The 22,083-nt window shown below is 48.6% G+C and overlaps 1 protein-coding gene across 7 annotated transcripts in view; it reads left to right on the forward strand.

Annotated features, from left to right (window-relative positions):
• The window catches only part of GDPD5 (glycerophosphodiester phosphodiesterase domain containing 5), a 110,735-nt gene that overhangs the window by 46,744 nt on the left and 41,908 nt on the right, over window positions 1-22,083 (forward strand). For 3 of the 7 annotated variants that reach the window (XM_068125180.2, XM_068125179.2, XM_068125178.2), the window contains exons 4-5: window positions 10,537-10,630; window positions 21,801-21,860. In XM_068125180.2, coding sequence (XP_067981281.1) covers window positions 10,537-10,630; window positions 21,801-21,860 — 154 coding nt within the window. Of the gene's footprint in view, window positions 1-10,536; window positions 10,644-14,834; window positions 14,940-21,800; window positions 21,861-22,083 lie in introns of those variants that run through there. The other 4 variants (XM_078783704.1, XM_068125183.2, XM_078783703.1 and 1 more) reach the window with 2 other exon arrangements.

Consider the following 22,083-nt stretch of genomic DNA (forward strand, 5'->3'; position numbering starts at 1 on the left):
TTCCTCCTTGTTGACAGTTATTTCCTTATTCTGTGTAGGTTAAGGCTCTGTTCCCACTAGTTGACATTCTCCATTGCACCAAGTGAAATAAGGTAGATCCCCATTCATTTTCATTCCCAAAGCCCCATTCCTAAAGCCTTTCCTGCCAACTGCATTCACCGCAGCTGCTGGGCGGTTTTCACTGCGACTCCATTAGCCACGAGGTAGGCTTGGAGAAGAAGGGGGAGGAGCCGCCGAATCCAGGGCGTTGGCCGCTCCTCGTCATCAAGGGCGGAGCCAGAGAGCTCGTGCCGACCAATCAGGGCCGAGGCGAGCTCAGCCATGGGCGTGTTCTAGAGGCCGGCGGCTGGATCGCCCGCGGCGTTATAAAAAGCGCACGCGGAAGCCTTTGAGGGAGTGATGAGAAGGAGTCGAAGGTGGTTGCGTTAAAGTAGAACAAGTACCAAGTGCGCAGTGCCAAGTGCGAAAGAACAAGTGCCAAGTGCGCAGTGCCAAGTGTGAAAGAACAAGTGCCAAGTGCCAAGTGAGAAGCGCCAAGAGAGAGTTGCACAGAGGTGCCAAGAAAGAGTTCTAAGGAGCAGCTTTGGAGAGCGCACGGTGCACCGGAGGAGCTTCGCCGTGCAGTTTGGAACCGCGGCGGTTTGGCGATCCCAGCTCGAGTATTGACGGCGGCTGTCCGCTTCCAGCCCGACCGATCCCCGCTGAACCTTCCTCTCCCGCCAAGCTATTCCTCCTTCCAATCATCCCTGCCTGCAAATTCCCCATTCGTGTGAGTCCGTCTTTTGTTTGTTCTGTCCAGGGTATTAAGTAAGACTGCATAGGTAAGCTAGCAATTTTCACTGTGTCCTTCTGGTCTGTCCCTCTGTCTGCTTTATTTTATTATCCTTCCTTCTCCTTGGTTTCTTTTGGTTGTAAATAGTAATAAATTATATTCGTATTTCCTACTTCTGTCTTCCTCTTCTTCACATCCGTGTCGCCTTTGTCTTTTCCCCATTGAATATCTGTGGCACGATTTGGCCCACGTTTAAGGAATCGGGTCTTAGTCATTGTTAATAGTTCGGGCCGCGGCCGCCATCCGCTCGGCAAATCAACACCTTATCCGCGGTCCATAACAATTGGTGCCAGGAGCGAGATACGGACCTGAAGCGCGAATAGCGCGCTCAAAATTACGGGTGGCCCAAAATTTTGTTTTATTTAAAAATCTTAAATTTGGAAATCGTGCCATGACTAGTCAAGGCGGCGGGATGCCGGTGGGGGAAATAGAAGAGGTGTTAGGAGTAACCCAGGACCAGGGGGAAGAAATGGAGGAGAGAAATGATGATGTGGTTGAGGAGGTTTCAGGTGCGCAAGATGGCGCCCTCGCGCACGAGGTTGCGGGCGCGCAAAATGGCGCCTCACACATGGCTACGGCGGCCGCGCCCGCTGCACAAGTGGGAGGGATTGACATGCAGGCCCTCATTGCGCAGCTGCAGGCAGCTGTACAGATGAGTATGGGAAACCAAATTGGAGGTTTGGAAAACAGAATGAGGGCTGATAGTGAGAAAATGGAAAACAGAATGGGGGAGCAACTAGGAAATCACATCGGGGGGCTAGAAGCTAAATTTGAGGGGTTGGACAATAAATTTGAGGGGTTGGACAATAAATTTGAGGGGTTAGACAACGGGATTAAAGAGGTGAAGAATGGGTTAATGGGGCTAGAAGATAAGATGGAAGGCAAATTGCGGGAAATAGGGGAGCAATCCGCCCGGGAAATCAAACAGATGGGGAACCAGATAGAGGAGGTGAAAATCGGGTTAGAAGGTAAATTGGATGCTCAGAGGAATGAATTGGAACAGATGAGGGCGGCATCTACTAAAGAAATGGAGGAGATGAAGGAGGAAATAAAACAAGGTGTAAGCGAGGAGGTCTCGGGGGTACGCGAGGAGGTAAAGCGAGGTGAGAAGCATATGGAGAAAGAGGTGAGGAATAATACGGCAAAGTTACAAGGGGGCATAGAGGACCTGACGCAGGAGGTGGAACAGCTGACGGTGGGACAGACGGAATTAGTGGAGCAGGTACAAAAGAACACTGCGGTACTAGGAGGGTTAAAGGCGACACAAAAATAACTAAAAAATGACTTGATAGCGACGAAAAGGGAATGTCAGATGGTACGTGAGGGACTGACAACGAGGTTGGACGAGGTGATGGAGGCAATGGAGACAAAGGACCGGGAGGTGAGGACGCACATAGAAACGGTCAAGGTGGCCTTAGAGGACGAAATAGAGGAGACGCACCGGGAAATAAAAGAGGTGAAGCAAAAGTTAGAGGAAGTGGAAGAGGGGGTGAGTGAAATTAAGAAGAGACGGAGGGAAACTAAGAGAGAAATACAGGATTAGGTGATGGAATATGTACAAGGTCGGTGCTCAAATCGTGATGGTGTGCTCGCTAACCAAATAAAGAGTTTGCAGGTGGCAGAGGAGGTGCGACGACGAGGTACCGAGGTGAGTGGCGATATACGCGGAAATGTATATGGTGTGAGGGGAGACTCAGCCAGCTTGGGGGTTGGTTTGGACCCGGGTGTTCGTGAGAGGCCGCTGGTGAAGTGTGCGACAGGTACGGAGAGTATGGACAGAGGAGGTGTGCGAGAATGTCCGACTGTGGGGTGTGTGAGGAAAAAGTGCGCGCCGAGGAGTGAGTGTGCTGTCGAGAGTGAGTTGGTCGTAGCGCGTGTGCGGGGGGGGATGGAAGGAAGCACGGGATGGGGAGTGTTACAGGGGATGTAACGGGAGAATGCATGCCTGTGGTGAGTGTTACGGAGGGTGTAACGGGAGAGTGTGCGCAAGAGGATGCACGAGAAAGGTGTGTAACGGACGGCTGCATGAGGAAAGAGTGCGCTGTCAAGAGTAAGGGTGAGTGCGCGACCGAGAGTGGTGGTGAAAGTAGTGAGAGTGACACGGAGCGTGAGTTGGTTGTGGCAGGTGAGAGAGGATGTACACCTGGAACGGAAGGATGCACACCTGGAATGGTAGAGCACGTATGGGAATGCACACTGGAGGTGGTAGTGAGGCACGTGGTTGGGTGTGCAAGTGAGAGCACACCTGTGGTTGTCACAGAGGAGGTGACCGAGGAGGGAGCGCGAAGAGTTGTGTTGGTGAGGTGTGCGAACGACGAGTGTGTGCAAAGGTGTGCGGTGGTCAGGTGTGTGACAAAGTCTGTGAGCGGAATGAGTGTACCTGGGTGTGTAAGAGAAGGTGCAATGACGAGGAGCATGGGAACGGCTGGATGTATGAGCGAGGAACGGAACGCGGGTGTGAGTATGCAAGTGGAGCATCGACGCTAACCGGGTTAGCGGTTAGAGCGACTTATAGCCGAAGCGGGCCTTCGGGGCGTGCCGGGCTTCGTGTGCAGCGGGGACCCGCGGCGGTTTCGAAAGAACCGCCGTGCGGGATCCACGCCGGGCCTCACTCTGAACGGCCGCGTCCGTGCTCTGCTAGGCGGAGCGGGCGGCCCGGTAGGAAGGGTCGTCATGGCGACCCCTTTTTGTTGAGGCGTTCCGGCAGGGCGAGATCGGGCCATTGGACGGCTCCGTGCCGAGATGGTGCGTGGGATCTCGGCCCGGATAAGCGTCCTTGCCTGCACCGAATGCCGGACGGATCCAACCGCCGGCACCAAACCACCCGCATTCATTGCTCGGTTTTGCGAAGCCGGGCTTTGGAAATGAATTGGCGCACCGAGAGGCTCTAGTCTCTAGTGAGTAGACGTGTGATGAGGATAGTGTTTTGGACCCGAAATTGAAAAACAAAATTTGATGATTGGCAAAGGATTGGCAGATTGATGATTGGTAGTGATTGGCAAATATTTAATTTGCTGGAATTTGGTGAGCAAAATTTATAGTGAGAGATACCCGATGTGATGGGATGGCAACTCTGCCATCTGTCAGCAGGGGCAAAGGAGCACTAGGTTATGGGGTTTGGCAGTGAAAACTAGCCCGGGAGGGTTAGCATATTGTGTGTAGGGACCTAGAGATTGACAATAGGTAACGCTAAGGTTAGGTAGTGACAATGATACCGGTAGTGGGGACGCAGGTAGATTAGTTTGGATTATAATGACGAGGGAGCGCAATACAGTAAGGGACGACTGGGAAGCGCGAGTTTCAGAGGGGAGTAGTTAGATGAGATGATGCCGTGTGTGTGAGGATCGAAAGTGTATTGAGCAGGGTATGAGTAAATGATTGTGATTGTGAGTTGTATTGAGATTGCACAGGTGTGCAACTGAACAGGTGTATGGAGCAGTGTATGAGGGAGTGATGGTGATGTGTGTTGTGTTGACCCAAATGGTCCAGGGAGGAAGGAGGGTGCAGGAAGCACCAGTAGGGGTGATTGCACAGGTGTGCAACTACAGGAGGTATGGAGAATGGTTGTGTGGAATACATGGAGTGTGGAATATATGGAGTATGGAATGGATGGTCGTGGAGTGAGTATGGTGGAAACTGTGGAGTGGAGTGGATGGTGCGAAGGTGTGAATGGGGGAAGAATGGACCCCCATCACGAATACCCGGGGAGGGTAGTGTAAGAGTTAGGTAGAGGGTACAGGTAAATTGTGGTTGGATATTGGCATCTGTGGTGCGTGTGGAAGAATGGAGTTTGGATGGGTGCATTAGTGTTGTGGAAATGGCTGGGCGTGTAGCCTGTTAGTGCGTGTAGTCGGATGGGCACTCCACCACTGTGAGGATGTCGGCCAGGTGAGGCCGCAGGTGGGCTCTGGGAGCCGGTAGAGTTGTTGTGGATGGGGCCCGAGGATCCGGAGGACGGACCCGGGTAGCCCAGTGCCAGAAGGCACCGAGGGGTGACAGAGCCAGGAGGGGCCTTCCCCAGTTAGATAGGTTAGGGTGAGGAGCTAGGTAAGCTCGGGTGGCAACTGCAGTGGTGGAGGTGTGCAGGTGGGTAGACCTGCTGGGAGAGCTGCACGACCCAGCCCGGAAATTGTGCAAGGGCACCAGGAGATGAATCGGGGGAGTGAGACCCCAAATTGAGAAGCACCACAGTTTGGTCAATGGGAATTGGTTTTTAGAACCCATAGTGTAAGTGGCCAATGGATTGGCAGGGAAAGACCCCGGGTAGTGTAAAGTGTGTTAAAGTCATTTAGAAGGTAGTTAGGATTAAGAATCTCCTTGCACCATCTGCATCCACTCACCTGAGGTGACGGGACTCCACACCATGCCATGTTTTTATTATTTTATTGTGCAAATGTTTGGAATGTGAGACGCATCATGACGTGGGTGTGACATTGTGCTGGTGTTCCATCTCTCCCTCCTCATGAGGATTGATGATGAATTGGTGATGGCAAATTTGGTTAGAGGGATTGTGGAACGAATTTGGTATAGGGGAAATATGGGGAAGACGTGACGGTAGCGACGGATTTGTAAATGTGTAGATTGTTGTAAATATGGGGTAAGGGCAAGGGTAGAGTAGGTGACAGGGGGGGTGACGTACGGTAGGGACGAGCTTTTCTCCGCTCCGTCTCCATACGCACCTCGCCTTGCATTGCCTTTATTGATGTGTACCCTTGTGACCTTACCCCTCACTCACCTGTCTTCCCCCCCCCCCCTTGTCTCCCACACGAGGACTGTGCACCATTGGGCGCCGAGGGGAGCGTGCGAGAGTCCGCCAGTGTGCGCCCGAAACTCTCGCAACCACAGCTGCCTGCATCGATGCACCACCTTATGGACCACATCTCTGTGGCTGAGCACCACTGATGGACCCCATGGGTTGGGGCATGGCCCCTCTGCTGGAACCAGCCATGAAGGCCCGAGATCTTGCTGGCGGACCTTGGCCACAGGGCACCGATGCCCCACAGGTGAACCACACGTAGTCGGCCCTGTGGGCCATAAATAAATAAAATAACAACGGACACGTTTGGTGCATTTCATTTGATTCGTCCAAATAGGCCGCCAGTAAGAAAATGAAGAAAGACAACATCTGGAAGATAACATGGCCAGCAGAGGGAGCCGAAGAGGAAGACCAGCACCAGGGTTTGTTGTTTTTATTTTTTATTGAACTGTGGTGACTGTGCACCGATTGGTGCTTGAGGGTGTTTTGGGTGCTTCATGGTGCGTCGATGCAGAGCAGACTGTCTCCCCCCCAAAAAGAACAATCACAGGTCCTGGGTTTGTTTTGTAAATAAAATAGCGTCGTTGTAAATAATGCGCCCCCACCGTAAATGTTTAGTTTGAAGACAATTCCGCAATTCGGTTAGTTGTGGGCGTGAATCTGTTAGGCAGGGTGCAATGGAGCAGCGGGACATATTTATTTATGTTTTAAAACTGTCACACTCAGGGTCAGGTTAAATGTAGAGGGAACTACACCTACGTGCCACACTAAACGTAAAGGTAATACGCCCGGGACATGCCTAAGAGGAGGAGGGTGCAGTGTTGTGGAAATGAGTATTGTGTTTTTTTTTATTGTTGTGTAAATTGTTGTCAAAATATCGCCCTCCTTCCTCCAGTTGTGTATAAAGGTCAAAAGGGCGTCCAGTAATTAGGTCATAAACAATCACGTTAGCCAATCATAGATTTCCTCCTTGTTGACAGTTATTTCCTTATTCTGTGTAGGTTAAGGCTCTGTTCCCACTAGTTGACATTCTCCATTGCACCAAGTGAAATAAGGTAGATCCCTATTCATTTTCATTCCTAAAGCCCCATTCCTAAAGCCTTTCCTGCCAACTGCATTCACCGCAGCTGCTGGGCGGTTTTCACCGCGACTCCATTAGCCACGAGGTAGGCTTGGAGAAGAAGGGGGAGGAGCCGCCGAATCCAGGGCGTTGGGCGCCTCTCGTCATCAAGGGCGGAGCCAGAGAGCCCGTGCCGACAAATCAGGGCCGAGGAGAGCTCACCGATGGGCGTGTTCTAGAGGCCGGCGGCTGGATCGCCCGCGGCGTTATAAAAAGCGCGCGCGGAAGCCTTTGAGGGAGTGATGAGAAGGAGTCGAAGGTGGTTGCGTTAAAGTAGAACAAGTACCAAGTGCGCAGTGCCAAGTGCGAAAGAACAAGTGCCAAGTGCCAAGTGAGAAGCGCCAAGAGAGAGTTGCACAGAGGTGCCAAGAAAGAGTTCTAAGGAGCAGCTTTGGAGAGCGCACGGTGCACCGGAGGAGCTTCGCCGTGCAGTTTGGAACCGCGGCGGTTTGGCGATCCCAGCTCGAGTATTGACGGCGGCTGTCCGCTTCCAGCCCGACCGATCCCTGCTGAACCTTCCTCTCCTGCCAAGCTATTCCTCCTTCCAATCATCCCTGCCTGCAAATTCCCCATTCGTGTGAGTCCGTCTTTTGTTTGTTCTGTCCAGGGTATTAAGTAAGACTGCATAGGTAAGCTGGCAATTTTCACTGTGTCCTTCTGGTCCGTCCCTCTGTCTGCTTTATTTTATTATCCTTCCTTCTCTTTGGTTTCTTTTGGTTGTAAATAGTAATAAATTATATTCGTATATCCTACTTCTGTCTTCCTCTTCTTCACATCCGTGTCGCCTTTGTCTTTTCCCCGTTGAATATCTGTGGCACGATTTGGCCCACGTTTAAGGAATCGGGTCTTAGTCATTGTTAAGGCCGCCATCCGCTCGGCAAATCAACACCTTATCCGCGGTCCGTAACAATATTCATCTCAAGGTTCCGACATACATGGCGGCGGCCATCTTAGATTTTGACGTGGCGACCCAATTTTCAATAGCGTTCTTCCTTATGCCTAGATACACCCACACACCAGATTAGAAGTTGGTACTTCGCTTATTTTTCAAGATATGCAGGTTACAAGGTTCAGACATACATGGCATCAGACATACATGGCGGCGGCCATCTTGGATTTTGACGTGGGTTGCACCCACACACCAAATTCGAATGCGGTCCTTCGCTACGCACGCATGCGCACACGCACGGACGGACGGACGGACGGGAAAGCCATAGTCCCCCTTTCGCTCCGCTGAGCGACGGGGGACAAAAACACTCGAGAAGTAAACCAATATTGAATGATCTGGCTTGATAGACAATACAGATGAATCTTCTGGCGAGAAAGGGCGGATATGAAACACTTCATACCAATTGAAAGTCAAAATCATAATTGTATTGAGAAATTTATCAAACTTTCCACCCACGCTTGGATGGATAAAAGTGGCCTTGTTTGAGTGGAAACTCAAAATAACGATTGTATTGAGATATTATCAAACCAGCACATCTTCGTCATTGTGTTTACTTCCGGATCAGGAAGCAGCTTCATATCGATCAAAACTCAAAATCATAATTGTATTGAGGAATTTCGGAAACCTCCCACCTATCTTAGGACACCAGCTGCGACCCCAAAAGGTTCCAGAGAAGGTTTGGCGGGGCTATCCCCTAAACTGATGGAGTTGTTTCGGGGAGGACAGATGGACAGACCGACAATCAGGCACTCCTGTTTTAGTATATATGTTTGTCTATATCATAGCCTTGCTTGTGTACGTGTATGTATACTACAACAACAACAACAACATGCATTTTAGGGCCATTTCCCTGCGAGAGCGGGGGTTAGCCTTGCGGGCCCCATGACGATCTTCTCCACTTTGCCCTATTTTCTACATCTCCTCTTGTTAACTCCCTTGCCCACCTTTCTTCTTCCACCACCTTCAGCCAAGTCTTTCTCGGTCTTCCCAATCCTCTACTTCCTTCCACATTTATTTATATCACTCTTCTCAACCAGTCACTTTCATCCTTCCTCAACACATGACCAATCCATCTCAACCTGTTTCTCTTCACAGCATCCATCACAGGCTCTGTTCCCATCATCTTTCGCAATTCATCATTTGTCTTCCCCTCTCTCGACGATACTCCGCACATCCACCGAACCATTCACATTGCCACTCTTTCTCGCCTTCGTTGCTCCTCTACGTTCATTACCCATGTCTCGCTCCCATAAATCATAACTTCTCACACATGCAGCATACACCTTTCCCTTCAGCTTCAACGACACTCCCTTCCTTTTCAGCACGCCGCTCAGTTCCCGAAACTTCTTCCATGCACATCTCACTCTTGCAACCGTCGCCGAGTCTGATCCACCTTCTCCCTTCTCATGTCTCCTAGGTAGCAAAATGTTTTCACACCTTCCGGCTTCATGCCGTCTCCAAGACCCAACTCAACATTTCCTCCACTGCAGCTCCCTCTGTGCACACCTTACACTTGAATGTAGCTGCCACACTGGTTAATGACCCTCTCAGACCACTACATTTTTGATGAACCCACTCGGCGCACATTGTACATTGAATGGAGTTCACTCCGACACCCTTCCTGCAAACAGCACACGGCCACTTCCCAGTTCTTTTCACCTCACCAAATGCTTTACCACTTGCCATCACCTTCGTCTTTCTGATATTCACCTTCAGACCTTTTGCCTCCATACATTCCTTCCACTTGTTAATCTTCTCCTTCAGTCAATCCATTCTCTCCGCAATCAACACCAGATCATCTGCAGACAACAACTCCCACGGTAAACCCTCCTTTACGTTCCGAGCCAGCACCTCCATTACAGCTACAAATAGTTGTGGACTTGGTACCGACCCCTGATGCACTCCCACCTTCACCTCAAACTCACCACTGTTCCTGTCCTTCGTCCTTACAGCTGTGCGCGCTCTCGCGTACATTGCCATCACCACTCTGATCATCCATTACTCCACTCCTAACTTCCTCAATGCCCATGTCACTACTTCACGTGGAACCCTATCGAATGCTTTCTCCAGATGAACAAACCCAAGAAACAACTTCTTCCTCTTCTCCATGTACTTCTCCTGCAACTGCCTTGCAATAAAAATCACGTCTGTCTTTCTTCTTCCTGGTAGAAATTCCAACTGCATTTCATCGATCTTCACTTTCTTCCTCATCCTCTTCTCCAATACCCTTTCCAATACCTTCATTCCATGCTTTAATAACTTTATCACTCTATACCTACTCTATATTAACATGGATACTTATTCAATTCTGTGTTTATATCTACTCTATATTATCAACATGGATATTTATTCAATTGCTCTTGTGGAAGGAACATTTTGTGTTGTTTTTCACACTGAGCTGTTAATTTGTAGAAATGCTTACGCTTTGCTAAATTGGCGTCATCATGTCACGAGAAACTTCAAAACATCCGAATTTTCTACAGCAGGCGGACATTCCGTTTGATTTCTCTGTACTATTCAAAGTCAAAACATTTCATTTTAATCTGAGTGCAGGTGGCAGCTGTCCCCTTATTTTCTGTTCATCCTCTTCTCTCCCCTCCCACTGCTCTCATCCTTCCCTGTTACTCTCCTCTCCCATTGTCTCTCTCTCACTCTCTGCTCCCTTTTGTTACTCTCTTCTCCCACGTGTTTCTCTATCTCCTCGCCCCCTCACTCACACATTGCTCTCTCCCCTCCATATTTCTATCCCCCTTTTTACATTGCTTTGGCCATTTTTATTTAACTTGCATTTAATTTGTTTCCTTCCTTCCACCTCTTCATCCTCGTTCAGATATAAACATGTGTGTATATGAAGCTGAACCTCCTTATTGACCCTGCAGGTTCCTCTACCAAAAGCTCGGATACTGGTACAGCTGGGCGAATTTGGTCCTTGTCGTCACTGGTGCCGTGGTCTTCTACCTATTGGCTCTGGTGGTGAGACAGGAAGGTTGGACTTTTGAAGTGCTGTAGACTATAGAGAACATTGCATCTTAAAATGCTTGTTGCTATGGAAAACTTAAGTTGCTAGAGGTAAGTGTAGTTGATGTCGATGCGGTGTTCGTTTTCGATTGGTACAAATAAATAAGTATGGGTCAGTTGTAGGAGTCGGGGAGCAAGGGAAATGTATTCAAGGGAAGGTTGTTTGAATGTCCTTGGATGATGGTATGCTAAGGCTTTCTCGATGCATTAATCCGGCTATGATCCATTAATGTGATGGACCGAGTCTCGTGTAGATAATGCTGTAGTATCTTTTTTGACTTCACAGTTGCTAATGTTGGTAATCGAACTCAGGTCGAGATCGTCCAGAAGAGAGGAGAAACAGGTTTATTCAATTACCTAACATGATCATGGAGGATAGTCCGACAAAACATCAAGGCTTATGACAACCAGTATGGTTCTGAGACTCCCTGACATGATATGTAAAAGCCATCCCTTATATATGGGCGAGATTAGATACTTATTCCAGCAAACGAGGCATTTCTAAGAAACGAGCCCAGGGTCTGTTTTCTGTCAGCAAAAACCTGCCTGCGCAAGGACAATCAAAAAGACTCTGGCCATTGTTAGTGCAATAATCCTCATGGTTCTTGTCTTTAACAGATTCCAAGGTTCGCACAGAAAGAGCCAGATAAAGCTGAATCAAGCGTTTTCCTTTATACAAAATAAATCGGGAGCAGAAAACTAGAGCATATATGAATTTAGGAAGAGAGAGAGGGAATATACAAAGTAAAATCTCCACATTGCTCCCTGTTGTTTCTAAGAAACCATATGTCGAAGAAACATTCTGAAGAAGCACGCAGGCATCTCTTCATTCTCAGCAGTCCGTCTTCTTGTGCCATTTAGTGCCCAGGGCATCTTCCAGCTCACCCTTGTGGCAGCGGAGGCCTATTGCTGTCGTACACTCCAATCGTAGGACGGAAACGCAATAATTTGCAAAACCGAGACGAAGTTACCCTTACAATGCTTAATCCAGTGGCGGTAAGTTATCACCAATCACCCTCGGGGCCCGCCTCTCCTTCCTCCGAGTCTCCATGTTGTAACAGCAATTCTTCGGGAGTCAGACCCGAAGCCAGTTCGTCAGGAATCAGACCCGAACCAAGAGCTTGTAGAATCAACTCACAACAGAAGTCTGGATCATCCAGTTCCTCAACCTCTTGGAGACTTTGTAAAAAGGCATAAACATCACAATCCAGTCCATCAGCCAATGGGTGGGGTAGAACGGGAGGAATATACAAAGGGGGCTGAGGGGGGTGCAGGGATGATTCATAATCAGTGTAAAAAGAGTGTGAGAGGCATCTTGATCTCATGCAGCAGAGAAAACCATCGTTTTTTCTGGGTTTCTTTTTGAGGATTTTTTGGAGAAAAGCTTTGTCACACACATAGTTAAAAGAAGTTTCATTACAGCAATTAAAAGAATAAAGCCGATGATGGCACCTAAAGCTGTTAGTAACCATTTCAAAATTGTTCCTCCCAACCTTTGAACCATTTCGAGAGCCATTCGGTATGCCAAGAGTTTTCACGCGAAATGCGATCGACAGTCAATGCATGTCCCGTTTGTCTTAATCTCACGATTGCTGCCAACACACCTGCTGACGGATCCGGGATCCACGTGCAGCACTTCCCTTCCACTACCCCGCAGACCCCTCCTCATTCTGCTAGTAGCATATCCAAGGCTACCCGGTTCTGCATTGTCATCCTGCGCATCACCACTACCGTGTCTAACAACTCGTTATGGGCCGTAGCAGTATCTTTGGCTACCTTTTCCAAAGTTAAGGCCACCTTATCTATCTGATAGCTATTCATAACTGTGCCTGCTCCCGGAAACATGAATCCTAGCGCCTTTTCCCACCCTTGCCCATGTAACATAGTCTGTCCATCTTTATCCCACATCGCTCTCCTACTTCGCCTTTTTAGGGGCCTTGAATCTAGACTATTTAATATCTCGATATCAGGAAGTACCGAACCTAAATAACAGGTGCCACCCCAATTAACCGGTAAATAGGGGTACGCCTCATCACATATGAACATCATCCCATGGGGTGGGATCAGGTGAGGGGATGGACACTGAATCCCCTCCTCTCCCTTTTTGGTTTTAGTTGTCCCCGCCCCCCCTTGAGAATGTTATAGCCGTTACATTGGTATGTCTGTCTTGCAGTGCGTGCCACCTGTATGTAGTGTAACCCCGGTTTCCCCTTTTGCCATCTTCCCTGGAAGAGTGTATGCACATTCTGATTTCCCCATCCGTATGTGGCCAGAGCCCTGGAGGCATACTACCCCTTTCCGTGGTTTGACCCAGACGGGGGAGGGTCTATCAGTCACGTAGGTTACCGAAGGCCGATAATTAAAGGCCAGCTACACTCCTTGTCATTATTAATGCCCTCTTTTTCTAAAGTGGTAACCAGGCATGGGGAGACGATGGGCTGGGAACAGAGGTCGTTAAGGGACAAGGGTAACACCACCATTTGTATTCCAGCGTTGCTAGTCTGAGGAAATCTCATGCATGACCTGCACCAAGTCCTATTGTGAATTGCCGCCACTTCTCTTGCTACTTTCCAAAATGTGTTCTCCTCGTTTCTCACTCAAGCCTCTTGCCGGGGGTGTGGTTTGAGTACAATTTCGAAGTTCGCTTTTAATGGGCCATCCCTTTGTCCCTGTTTCCACCATCCTTTACACCTAAGCATCAGGAACATGCCTTCCTCCATTAGTGGGCGCATTTGTATCCTTAAATCGGGTGACCCCCATTTGTATCCTGGCCGTTCTTCCACCTGGAGAGTGGTTGCCCCCCAAAATGATTGTACGCGAACCTTTTTTAATACCTGTTTGAATTCACTTCCATTCAACGACGCCTCCCAAGTTACGGTTCTCCACTTACTATATTGGGGTGCTGCGCATCTTGGCATTTGTTTTTTGCGAAAATATGGGAGTGATATTTCCTGGCCCGGCGTTACGTCGAGTTGTCGTGGCAACAACCTATCCCAGGCGCTCCCCGTGTTAGTGCTGGCAAAAAATCCTCCGTCACCCCCAACGTATGTTGCTGTCGCCACCAACAACATTATTTTGGTGGCTAATAATGCCATTATTGTGTTGTAGTGTCTGGTGCTTTGAAAGCCAACTTAGTGTGTGTGGCGTGGATCCACGATGTTCTACCTTCGCACCGACTGCTGTCGGAGTTGTCAACAGTGCCTGGTGTGGGCCTGTCCACCATGGTTCCAGATCAGTCTTCCTTGTAAAGTGTTTTATAAACACGAAATCGCCTTCCTCAAAATCGTGGATTGCGTGATCTGTGGGTTCCAGCAATGCGTCCTTTAATCAAGCGTGTATGGCACGAGCAGCTTGAGACAATTCTCTGCAAAAACTTTAGCATCATGTCATCCAACATTGGTATATCAAGTTTACTCATGTCTACTGGGGCGGACACTGGCAAACTCATTGGTCGTCCCATCAAAATTTCGTGTAGAGATAGCCCCGTCTTTCTGTTCGGTGTCGATCTCATGCTCATCAGTGCAAGAGGGAGAATTTCCGGCCACTTCAGTCCTGTATTGGCGTGAAGTTTAGCTAGTTTTGCTTTGAGTGCGCTGTTCTGCGTCTCTACCGCCACCAATGACTGTGGATGGTAGACACAGTGAAAAGATTGCTGGATATGCAACGCTTTACATAGTTCCTTAATTAAGTCCGCAGTAAAATGTCCCCCTTGGTCGTGTGACAGTTTTTGTGGAATGCCGAACCTGCTTATGAAGTCCCGGACCAATCATCTGGCCACTGTCTTGTCGTCTGAGGTGGTACATGGATAAGCCTCGACCCACTTCGTGAATATGTCTACAATTACCAAGACATATTTGTATGACATACTAGGGGGCATGTTGATAAAACATATTTGGAGGTGTGCGAAAGGCCCCCAGGGTTGGGGGTGCGCGAAAGGCCCCCAGGGTTGGGGGTGCGTGGCATCGTGTGCGTGCTTAGGCGGGACCTCCCTATTGTGTTATTGGCATATGATACATGTCTTGCATACTTCCGATGCCACGGCGGACAGGCCTGGTGCATGCCAGGTATTTTTTTATCTGACCCATTCCCCCTCTCTTGCACACATGGCCATTTTGATGAGCGATGCGTGCAAGCCATGGCAGCAATGCTTTAGGTGCGATGACTTTACCTTGCAATGTCCACAGTTTCCCTTTTGGTGGTTGTAATGCTCCCTGTGTTATCCAGGTATCACGTTCAGCGGGAGTGGCAGTGGTTTGAAGCACAAGTATGTCTGGTTTTCCTACTTTGTCAGACGATGGTGGTTTGACTACACATACTGGCATGCTATGCATATGAGGGTCATTTGCTGCAGCAAACGCAGCAACATCGGCCCGTGCGTTACCTTTGGCAATATCCGTTGTTGGTTTCTGATGCGCGCGACATTTAATGACCACAATGTGACGTGGCCACATTATACTTTGTAAAAGGTCAGCTACTAGATCTCCATTCTTAATGACCGATCCCAAAGATGTCAGGAAACCTTGCATTTTCCAAATCGCTCCTTTATCATGTGCCACCCCATGGGCATAGGCGGAGTCGGTGTAAATATTGACACTCTGTCCTGCTGCGAGAGTGCATGCACGAGTTAAAGCACAAAGTCCCGCTTGCTGTGTCGAGAAAGTGGGTGGGAGTCTACCACTTTCTATTACTTCGTTGTCTGAACAAACTGCATATCCTGATAACAAAGACCCATTTAGGGCCCGCTTGGCTGATCCATCGACATCGAACACAAGGTCCGGGTTTGGCAGTTCGGTGTCCGCCAAATCCGGTCGCACGGTCGAGACCTGTTGCACGAGGTCCATGCAGGTGTGTTTCTCCCCTTCCTGGGGTGTTGGCATGAAGGAGGCGGGATTAAGTATGGTACAACGTTCGACCTTTAGATTCGCTGCCGATATTAAAGTGGTTTCGTATTGCATCAGCCGCGTGGAGGAAAGGTGTTGTGTCTGCTTCTGACGGAGCAGTGAAGTGACGCAGTGGGGCACTTTCAAAGTGGGGGTGGTGGGGATAGGGTGTCCCATAACTATATCTGCTGTGTGTTCCACGGCATACCTGGCGGCAGCGACTGCCCGTAGACACAAGGGTAGGCCTTGTTCCACGGCATCAACCTTTTTGCTAAAATAGGCTGCCGGTCCCGATGTTACTGCGTCAATACTGACTGTGCAAACCCCTCCGTCTCGTGTGAGTACAGTGTAAATGGCTTCACATAGTCCGGCAGCCCCAACATGGGTGCTGTGGCCAGGGCGCTCTTCATTCCGTCAAAGCATTTAAGCATGTCCTCCGTCCAGCATATAACATTGGGAGCATCCTTCAAGGTTGCCTCATACAACGGTTTAGCTAACAAGGCATGATCTATTATCCAAGTGTGGCAATATCCTGTCATTCCCAAAAATCACAGCATTTCACGCTGTGTACGCGGGCGCGGTACTTCCTTGATCGCGGTGACCCGTTGTTGTCCATATCTCGTTTTCCCTGTGAGATAGCATGTCCTAAATAAGTTACCGTTTTCTGCACCAGTTGTAATTTGTCTTTCCCCACTTTGTGTCCCCTCACGGCCAAAGCTTTCAAGAGTGTGACAGAATCTCGAGCGCATGCTTCTTCGGAAGGAGAGCACAAAAGCAGGTCATCAATGTATTGCAGCAAAACAGACCCCCCTGTAAAGTGTACCTCTTGCAAATCCCGGTGCAGTGCCCTGGAGAACAGAGTTGGGCTACCTGCGAATCTCTGGGGCAACACTGTCCACGTATACTGTCGGCCCCTAAAGGTGAAAGCAAATAAATGCTGGGATTCTGGTGCAATTGGCACCGAAAAGAAAGCCGAACACAAGTCGATTACTGTGACGTATTCGGCCTCCGGAGGTATGGATGTCATCAAAGTTTCCACATTTGGTACCACCGGATGGATACCCTTTATAACTTTATTGACTTCTCGCAAATCTTGCACAAATCTCCATTTCGTTTGCTTAGGCTTTTTAACAGGCAGGATGGGGGTATTACATGCACTGTTGGTTTCTATGATGATTCCTTGTCGGTGTAACGATGTTATGACAGGTGCAATTCCCGCGTACACTTCCGGCCTTAATTTATATTGCCTAACATTAGGCAGTGGTAATCCTTCTTTTAATTGTACCACCAATGGTTTAGCATCCCAAATTCGTCCCACGTCATTGTCGTGTTGGGTCCACAAGGCTTGCGGGATCTGTGCAATCAGATCCTCCCTTTCGTTCCCTCTCTGAACTGTCACGGTTCCCATTGTGCATGGAGCCTTTGGAGGAAGGTCAACCTCTTCGATAGTTACCGGCACTGTCCTACTGGACAACCTGAGGGTGAACCCCTCTCCTTTTTCTAGAGTAGCCATCTCCCAATGCTGCACCTAAGTCGTTTTGACTACGTCTTCTCCGGTTAGTCGAGTGACCATACGTCCTAGACTTTCCGGGGGCCATCCCTTTGCCGTGCATATGGTAATATGTGCGCCCACCTGAGATGGGTATTTAGTGAGGTCCTTTTGGGGAGCATTTCAAGCAAACCTCCATTGTTATCCCCTCTTGACCCACCCATACTTGACCTACGGTCAAGTGTCCCTTAGATCCAAGCAAGGGATTTATCATTGTTTTGAAATCTTCATCATCACCGGAGCCATCATAATATATCGTACAGTGCGGGGGATCATATACGACCCCAGTTGTAATGTCATGCGCCATCAGCCAGTCCCTCAAGCCTGGACTTTCTGATATTACAGCGTCTATGGTATGCAAGGTTTGCGCAAGCGATCCCTCCGGTAGCTGCTACCAATATACCACTGGGTTCGGGCGGCTTAAAACCACCATGAGGAGTTCTTTATCCTCTCAGCTATATCTACAAACACTCCTCCTGGGGTGCACGAGATTTTACAACCCAGTCGGCACAGTACATCTCGTCCCAACAGGTTCGGGGGCCGTTGTAGTCATTAGGAATGCATGTTTGGCTTCTAGCGAGCTGCACACCACTCACAATTCTTCCAAAACTGGGAGGCCTTGTGGCTTTCCAGAGATTCCCATAATTTGTACCTGTTTATGAGTGGTGCGGGCATCTGGCAATTGATTGGCATCTAGGGTCGAACGAGTCGCGTCCGTATCTATGAGGAACGAGAGGGGTGTCCCTTCGACATCCAGAGTAAAGGTCGGCTCCTCTGTCAGACTCAATGTTAATAACGGACACTCCTTCGGCGGCTCGTCCGCGTCCCGTTAATACGTTGTTCACTTGTTGGCGGGTGGGGGGGCAAGGGAGGGCGTTGTCTGGCCTTTGTGCAGTTGCGGCGCCAATTTCCCATCTGTTTGCTTAGAGAGCAGGCATCGGCCGATTGGGCCGATGGGGCAACCCCTCCCCTACCCGGTCGTCGATTTTGTCGGGGAGAGCGGGGCGCTCTCCTGCCCCTCTGCTGCGGTTCGGCTCCCCCTTCCATTTCTATGTCTGAGTCAAATTCGTCTTCGCGTAACTCCGCTCTTCCTTCCCAATTCCTGGCTCGCCGCTGGTCCCGACTTTCCTGATAGGGGAGTCTAGCTCTGTGCTCCTGTACGAGCATCTGCAGCATTTCATCCTTTACGTCGGGTTTCTTGTCTTCCTTATCATGGCACTGTTCTGCTGCATCACAGACAGCATTTGTGGGCATGTTTCTCCATCCGAGCATAACGAGTTTAAAATGCCTCTTAATTGGGGCCCCAATCCTTCCACTAGGAAGTTATTTAATACCGCGGGAGGAATATCCATCCGTCTAAGGAATCCTCCGTGTCTTACTAATGCTTGTTCTAGCCGGTCCTTCCAATCGTGAGCCGCTTCCCTGGGACTCTGCTTGATGCCATATATCTTTCCCCAATATGGTCCTCCCCGTGGTTGCAACGCGTATCACATGCCATTCATGAGGCCGGCTACCATGGCGACGTAAGTTTGAGGCGTTTGATTGGCAATTGGGGCATCCGGCCAGGTAGCGAGCATCTTGGCCTGGGTCCAGACTTTTGGGGGAAGAATCATGGTGCACATGATGGAGATGTCCTGATGGTCCCGCCTGTTTTGTGCTATCCACATCTCTAGGCATTGTACAACCCTATTCGGATCTTTATCAAAGAAGGGTTTCACCCTATGTTCCATTGCTATCAAATCCGATTCCTTCCATGGCACCCTGACCGCATTCGGTTGAACGGTCCTCGTGGTTCTATCGAAATGAGTGCCGATGATGATCTTAACGGGGTAAAATGTCGGATTGGGTGGACTTTCTCCACTCGCCTGAGGCTCTTCCATCTATGGTGAAGGGCATCCTCCCATTCCCTCCTGAGCCCTAGTAGCGTGCGTAAGCTCCGCTAAGCTCGGGTAAATCTCAGGGCCTTGGGTGAAGGGAGGTAGGTCCTGGTTGGATGGATAAAACGGAGGTGGGAATTCCGCTATGTCCCGGCCCTGTGCTGCCGACCCTACTTCCGGTCGGAATGGGTTACCTGGAATTCCTAATTGTAAATTCCCTTGCCCTCCCCGCTGTCCAGGTGCTGCAGACACCTGGACCACCCGGCATCATGGGCGCATTGACCTGCTTCTCGTCCGCCTCACCTGTCTTTCCATGGTCTCTATTTGACCTTGTAACTGCACCTGCCAAGCTTGCCTGCTTAGCAACTGCACTTCCCGTGCGAGCTTCATCCCACCACCAGGAATATTCCCTCCAGTGCACTTCTCGTTTCTGCTGGTAGGCTTTTTCCAGCTCCCCGCCCAGCGCTTCTATGGCCGCTAGCTTAAAGGATCCTTCCTCCGGCCATTGCTCACTCAGGGCCTTGGTCAGTTCTACCCATACTTTCATAGGTGTTATTGCTTCCTTCCCATATTTTTATACATAAAAAATGCGGGAGTTTTCCTTAGGGGCTGGTCCCCTATTCTTCCTGATTTGTTTCCCATTATCACTTCCTATGGGCTTCTGATTTATTGGAGTGATCTTGATCCCTGGGATCCCTACTCGGGTCTTCCCGGACCTCACACGCCCCCCCCCCCCCCCTCCTTACTACTGACCCACCCCTACCTTTCCAGGTAATGAGTAAACAGCACTTCCTCGGGCAACCACCCGTACTTACAATTTGTTTGTGGGCCTGAGCAAGAGAGGTGAAGAGGGGCGAGCCAAACCCGGAGCAAGGGAGAGGAGCACTAATTTTGAACCATCCCGTCACCCGCAAAAATGGCTCGCCTTTTATTAATCAGATGCTAGCCTCTCCTGTCCTTCCCTCCGGGGCTCGTCCCTTCTTCGTCCTCTTCGTCAGCCCTGCTCGTTTTGTGCCAAATGTTGGTAATCGAACTCAGGTCGAGATCGTCCAGAAGAGAGGAGAAACAGGTTTATTCAATTACCTAGCATGATCATGGAGGACAGTCCGACAAAACATCAAGCCTTATGACAACCAGGATGGTTCTGAGACTCCCTGACTCGATATGTAAAAGCCAGCCCTTACATATGGGCAAGATTAGATACTTATTCAGGCAAACGAGGCATTTCTAAGAAACGCGCCCAGGGTCTCTTTTCTCTCAGCAAAAACCTGCCTACAGCAAGGACGATCAAAAAGACTCTGGCCATTGTTAGTGCAATAATCCTCATGGTTTTTTAAAATCTTTAACAGATTCCAACGTTCCCAAGGTTCACACGGAAAGGGCCAGATAAAGCGTTTTTATACAAAGGTGTTTTCAAGCGTATTCCTTTATACAAAATAAATCGGGAGCAGAAAACTAGAGCATATATGAATTTCGGAAGAGAGAGAGGGCATATAAAAAGTACAATCTCCACACTAAGGCTCATTGTGATGCTCGTACATGCTCTGTAATTAAATGTAAGATGGTGATGTTTGGAAGCATTAATACATTTTCATATAAAAATTATGAATATAAACAGTTAATGTAAAATAATAGCATAGTAAAAGGGATTTGAATCACTGAGTGTTCAAATAGGAATGCCCAGACCCTGTGTAAACCTTGTGAGCATCCTAAACAAATCAACCAGCCTCGTGTGTGATCCTCAAATGCCCTTGATGTCTGCAAAATCCATTTGATCGTATATATTTAATTAATCACAGGGAAGTAATATATTACTTATTAATTATCTTTAATTAAAGGTAAAATGCTTCAATTTGATGTAACATCTAACCTTTTTTGGGGTGGGGCCGGATTTGGCTGCGGTGATTCTGCCAATTATACGATCAATTTACAACTCCTGCTACAAAAATGATAAACCTGCAATGTTTATCGTACATAAATGTTCTGATTTATGATATTGCAAATGTTTACCTTCGTACAGACTTCACGACCGGTGATTATAGCTTATTTTTCAAATGAGGTTAGGACTGCGTTGATTCCCCAGTGTGGAAATGTATTACGAGCCAAGTTTGAAGGTTGCTGTTTTTCATTCCCTAGTCATTCACTCTCAGCTCTTACGATCCTAGCAAAACACCCACCACCTCTTCAGCCCTGGGCGTGCATTTTCTCCCACTCACGCCCAACAATTTAAACTCGAATCTCGTCCATTAATGACCTTTCAATGAAAGAAGTTGCTTTATTCAAATTTTACTAGTAACTACTTGTGTTTGCGATAATTAACCATCATGGAGTGGGGTATTACTCCATATGAAGGGATGGCACAGGGAAAAATGGCTGCCCCATCAAATGTGTACCTAATTATGTGCTGAAAAGCTGTGAAAGAGTGAAGTCATAAGCTTTTAAATTCCTTTAGGATTTAGCTGGGGGCACTTTGCCCTGCAAGCTGAGGTTTCCTAGATGACTATATATTTGAACCCAGACCTTGGCAATATAAGTTGAATGGCCTAGATTAAACATATTGGGGTTATGAATAGGGCGTTATTGCAACTGAAGGAAATCAATAAGTTATGTTATTCGATTATTCAATTCCAAATTTCCAATAATGGATTGTTTAGTTGAAATTATCTGAATGCAACACAGGCAATGCGGGCCCAGTGGCTTCTTGCCATGTTCAAATTGGATATAGCTGTATTGATTTCTATAACTCCTCTCTCTCGTATCTAACTGACCTTTTTTTTCTGCCTGTGCTTCCCGCACCCTAATGTCTCCCGATCTCAAAGATGCTCACCATCTGCCATTTATGGATTGGCCTGCAGCTGTATGTGCATTGGATCCACAAGGTGAGACCTTTTGATGGTGAGACCTTTTGATCAGCCGTCCCACAATTTTGGCCTTGTGTTGTGAACCGATGTGTGATCCCTCACAATGAACTAGTTTTGGATTTTGCTTTTCAAACGTCACATCATATTGCATGCTTGATGAAAGATTGCAGCTGAACCCATAAATGTAATTTCCAATCCTTACCTGACATATATTTTGGAGTTGCATTGAGTCCTTTCTTCA

This window comes from Myxine glutinosa, chromosome 8 (assembly GCF_964187855.1).
Source record: "Myxine glutinosa chromosome 8, kmMyxGlut1.1, whole genome shotgun sequence".
Classification (NCBI taxonomy): Eukaryota; Metazoa; Chordata; class Myxini; order Myxiniformes; family Myxinidae; genus Myxine; species Myxine glutinosa.